This window comes from Mustela putorius, unplaced genomic scaffold (assembly GCF_011764305.1).
Source record: "Mustela putorius furo isolate JIRA1106 unplaced genomic scaffold, ASM1176430v1.1 tig00000127_pilon_pilon_pilon, whole genome shotgun sequence".
Taxonomy (NCBI): domain Eukaryota; kingdom Metazoa; phylum Chordata; class Mammalia; order Carnivora; family Mustelidae; genus Mustela; species Mustela putorius.
In genome coordinates this window covers 2,060,047-2,064,539 of record NW_025421288.1, presented here as the reverse complement: position 1 = coordinate 2,064,539, position 4,493 = coordinate 2,060,047, and the positions used below count along the sequence as shown (strand labels likewise).

The 4,493-nt window shown below is 34.4% G+C and overlaps 1 protein-coding gene across 1 annotated transcript; it reads left to right on the top strand.

The window, feature by feature from the left end:
• Positions 1–843: 843 nt before the first annotated feature.
• LOC101677412 (olfactory receptor 4C11-like) lies at positions 844–1,776 on the top strand. The gene has a single exon (XM_004782270.1). The coding sequence runs from the start codon at positions 844–846 to the stop codon at positions 1,774–1,776; it is 933 nt and encodes a 310-aa protein (XP_004782327.1).
• The last annotated feature ends 2,717 nt before the right edge of the window (positions 1,777–4,493 follow it).

Genomic DNA, 4,493 nt, shown 5'->3' with positions numbered 1-4,493 from the left:
AAATTTTTTCTATTTACCCTTTATTTTAGTCTTAGTCTTTTCTTGTGCCTTAAGAAAATATGCGGATAGATTCACTGATATACTGAATTAGGCAAAGAATTTAACTTTGTACAATACAGTATAATTTTTAAAGTACATATTTTACAATAGGAAATTAACTTAAAACTCTGTACAACTAGGATTATTGAGGGTTAAAGTAACATGATATAAACAGTCAAGGTAACAGATTTAAATACATTTCACGATAGACTGGACCAAGTGACTGAATGCTCCCTGCTAAAATAAGGTTTGTTTCTTACTTGTTCACTCCTTTTCTCTCCCTCTCTCTCTTTAAGGTTTCATAACAGAAAACACTATCAGATGTTTCTACAACATTCCTTGAATGTTCAGAATATTACTAGAAGACACTTCATAACTGATTTATCAGTTTTAAATAGTGTGAATGCACATTATGCAAATCATGCATGATATTTCTTCATTTGTCTACATTCTACCCTAACTCGTCATTGCTGTAAACTAAACAAAGGTATTCAGCTCAGAAAGATAACCTATTACCAAATCCCCAAAATTAATGTTTAGTGTGCCTGAGGAATCAAGTACTGTTTCATTATTGATATATTTCACTACTTCCATTAGCAATTAGGTGAATAGATTGTGAAGGAATTTTGTGACTTGCCCTTTATTCGGAAGAAAACAATACAGAAGGTAAGGAATTACCCACTGATAAATGGCACACCATTATCAAGCAAATGGAATTGACCCCCAAATGGATTATCCATTTTATAATATTTTTTTCTTTGCAGATTATTTTTAACCAGTGCTTTCTCCACTTTGCCTGAAAAAATGTGGCAAAATATCAGCATAACTGAATTCATACTGTTAGGATTGACCCAAGATCCTACGAAAAAGAAGATGGTATTTGTAATCTTCTTCATTTTCTATGTGGGGACCATGATAGGGAATTTGCTTATCATTGTGACCATCAAGTTCAGCCGCACACTTCAGAGCCCCATGTATTATTTCCTATTTTATTTGTCCCTTGCTGATTCCTGCTTCTCAACTACAACAGCCCCCAGACTACTTGTGGATTCACTCTCCACAAAAAAAGTCATAACTTATAATGAGTGCATGATTCAAGTCTTTGCCCTACATTTATTTGGTGGCATGGAGATCTTTGTGCTCATCCTCATGGCTGCTGATCGCTATGTGGCAATCTGTAAGCCCTTACATTACCCATCCATCATGAAACAGCAGGTCTGCACCATCCTGATTATCCTTGCATGGATAGGGGCTTTTATCCATTCTATCACCCAGATTATCTTGGCCTTGAGAATGCCTTTCTGTGGACCCAATTTAATTGATCATTACTGCTGTGATTTGCAACCCTTGCTGAAACTTGCTTGCATGGACAAATACATGATCAATCTACTGATGGTGTCTAACAGTGGAGCCCTTTGCTCAAGTAGTTTTGTGATTCTGATGATCTCATACATTGTCATCTTGCATTCCCTGAGAAACCACAGTACAGAAGGGAGGAAAAAAGCTCTCTCTACTTGCACTTCTCACATCATAGTAGTAATCTTATTCTTTGGTCCATGTATATTCATATACACACGCCCCCCAACCACTTTCCCCATGGACAAGATGGTGGCTGTATTTTATACTATTGGGACACCATTTCTCAACCCATTCATCTACACACTGAGGAATGCAGAAGTGAAAAATGCCATGAGAAAGCTATGGTATATCACAACTACCGCAGAAAGCAAGAGATGAACTGAGTTTTTTTTTTTATTATTATTCCATAATCTGTACAGATATTAAATAAAATGGTGTGTATCCTCATTTGACCAAGCACTCTATTACAATGCACCTTATGTCCTTACTTTTTTCTGTATTTCTGCCCTCAAACTAATAGCTTCCCTCAAATCATCAGCCTGGTTCTTACTTTTCACGAGAACTCAATTCTGACATTGCTGATTATAAAATACTCACATTTCAGTCTACACTCTGATTTGATAAGGAGAAAGATATTTATACAATCGCAACTGGTCAAACAGTGAGTATCCATAAATGAAGAATGGCCTGTAGACTCTGATTTGTAATTCTCTCTAGAGTAAATTTCAAGTAAGGTATCCTGCTTTCACTTGAACACATTTAAAGCAAAGGAATTAACTTTGTGTGTTTAGAAATTTTTTTCAGTATGTCATTAGTTTATCTTAATAAGTTCCACATGAGTGAACCAAAGGCCAAAAAGATTGTGAAAACTACATGTCATTTATTTCATAAATAATTTCTCTTACTGTTACCTTTGACTATCAGGATAATTGAAACATGATAGATAGGATCTTTTAAATGTAGTATTACAAAAGCCTGGAAATACTCAGCTAATTTACTGATTGGAAGATAGGAACTACAACAAGAGAATACTCCAACTCTAAGTCAGAAAGAAGTAAAAATATTGAGAAGATTAAATATGAATTTAAAATACAACATAGATAAAATATATTTTCTGTGATTGTAGTACAGAGAAGTGGAACCCAGTCTGAAGGGGGGAAGAAAGCACATTATTTCATTACTGCTATGTTTTATCAGTGGAATAAACAGAATTACCAGAGGCATTCAGAAATACACACTTGAATGTCTCTAGTAATGGATTTAGAGAAAACCTGCTTCTGCAGCAGGAAACCACTTTGCTTCTCTGTTTGTGCTTTCAGGGTAGTGTGGATTGACAAATTGGCATTAAAAAGAGAATTGTGGTTCTCATAGTGAACAGAACAGATTAACACACATGATTTGAATATATGTACTCCTGAGCTATACAATGAATTTTTAAAATTCATTGATTTCAGAGAGTATAAAAATGTTAATTCAAAGTTATCCATCTCCCCTGATATCAGCATTATCTACAATAGCAGAACTATGGACACAGCCCAAATTTCCATTTTCATTAGAATGAGGTCTTGCCCTTTTCAATGACAATGTCTGAGTTAGAGAATATGAGGTTAAGCAAACAAGTCAGTCAGTGAAACATAAATACCATATGATTTCACTTATGTGGAATTTTAAAAAAATTTTTATTTAAATTTTAATTATTTAAAAAATGTGTACAGGGAAAAACAAAGAGAGGGGGCAAATCAAGAAATGGATTTTTAACTATGGAAAACAAACAGATAGTAGAGGGAGGGGGCTAGAAAGATGGGTTAAATAGGTGATGGGGAATAAGGAATACACATGTTGTCATGAACACTTAGTGTGGTCTGTAAGTGTTGAATCTCTAAACTGTACATCTGGAACTCATATTACCCTGTGTGTTAACTAACTGTAATCTAAATAAAGACCTGAAAATAAATAACAAATAAAACCCATTACTTTCAGTGTATCTGAGTGGCCCACATCCTTAGTAACTATGGAAATATACAATTTCACTTTTAATGCTGTTCCCCATTAATTAGCTGGAAAACTATTAATGCCAATAGTTTACTCCTGTTAAAGATCTTTTAAAAAATTAAAATATCGTGTTTTCAATGTTCTCACTACTTTTTGTTTTTTGGGTTATTATGAAGCTAGTGACTACTCTAGTGTCCCATGGGTGGCATGTTGACATAAAATGTTGTATATATATGCAGTTGTACAAATAGATTTTTTTAACATACATATAATGTGAAAAGATCACCATAATCTAACTAATTATTAACTAATCTATCTTCTCCATATAGTTACCATTGTATGTGTGTGTGTGTGTGTGTGTGTGTGTGTGTGTGTATGTGTGTAAGATATAACTTGGATCTATCCTCTTTTAATTCCAAGTATACATTATGGTATGGTTAACTATAGTGACCATGCTATATATTAGATCTCCATAACTTGTTCATTCTACGTAACTTCAACCTTGTACACTTGGGGCTATGTCTCTCCATTTCTCCCATTCCCTGGCCCCTGGTAACTGCCATTCTACTCTCTGCTTCTGTGAATTAAACTATATCATTTCTACATATAAGTGATATCATACAGTATCTCTATTTCTGTGACTTTCTTGTTTCACTTAATTTCAAGTCCTCCAGCTCCATCCAGTTCCAATTTGTTATTACAAATGACAGAGATTTCCTCTTTTTAATGTCTGAATAATAAAGATCTCACATTTTCTCTATTGATTCACTAGTCAGGGATGAGGTTTTGGCCATACTTTGGCTACTATGAATGATGATGTCATGAACCTTGGAACGTAGGTAGCCCTTCACAATCATGATTTCAGATCCATTGGGTATATATTTACAGCAGGATTGGTGGACGGTAGTTCTACTGTCAATTTTTTGAGGAACATCTATACTCTTCTTCATAATGACTATATCAATTTATATGCCCATCAGTAGTATACATGGGATCCCTTTACTCCACATCCTCACCAACACTTTTTATCTCTTGTCTTTTTGATAATAGCCATTCCAACAGATATAATGTGGTATCTCATTGACTTTGATTTACATTTTCCT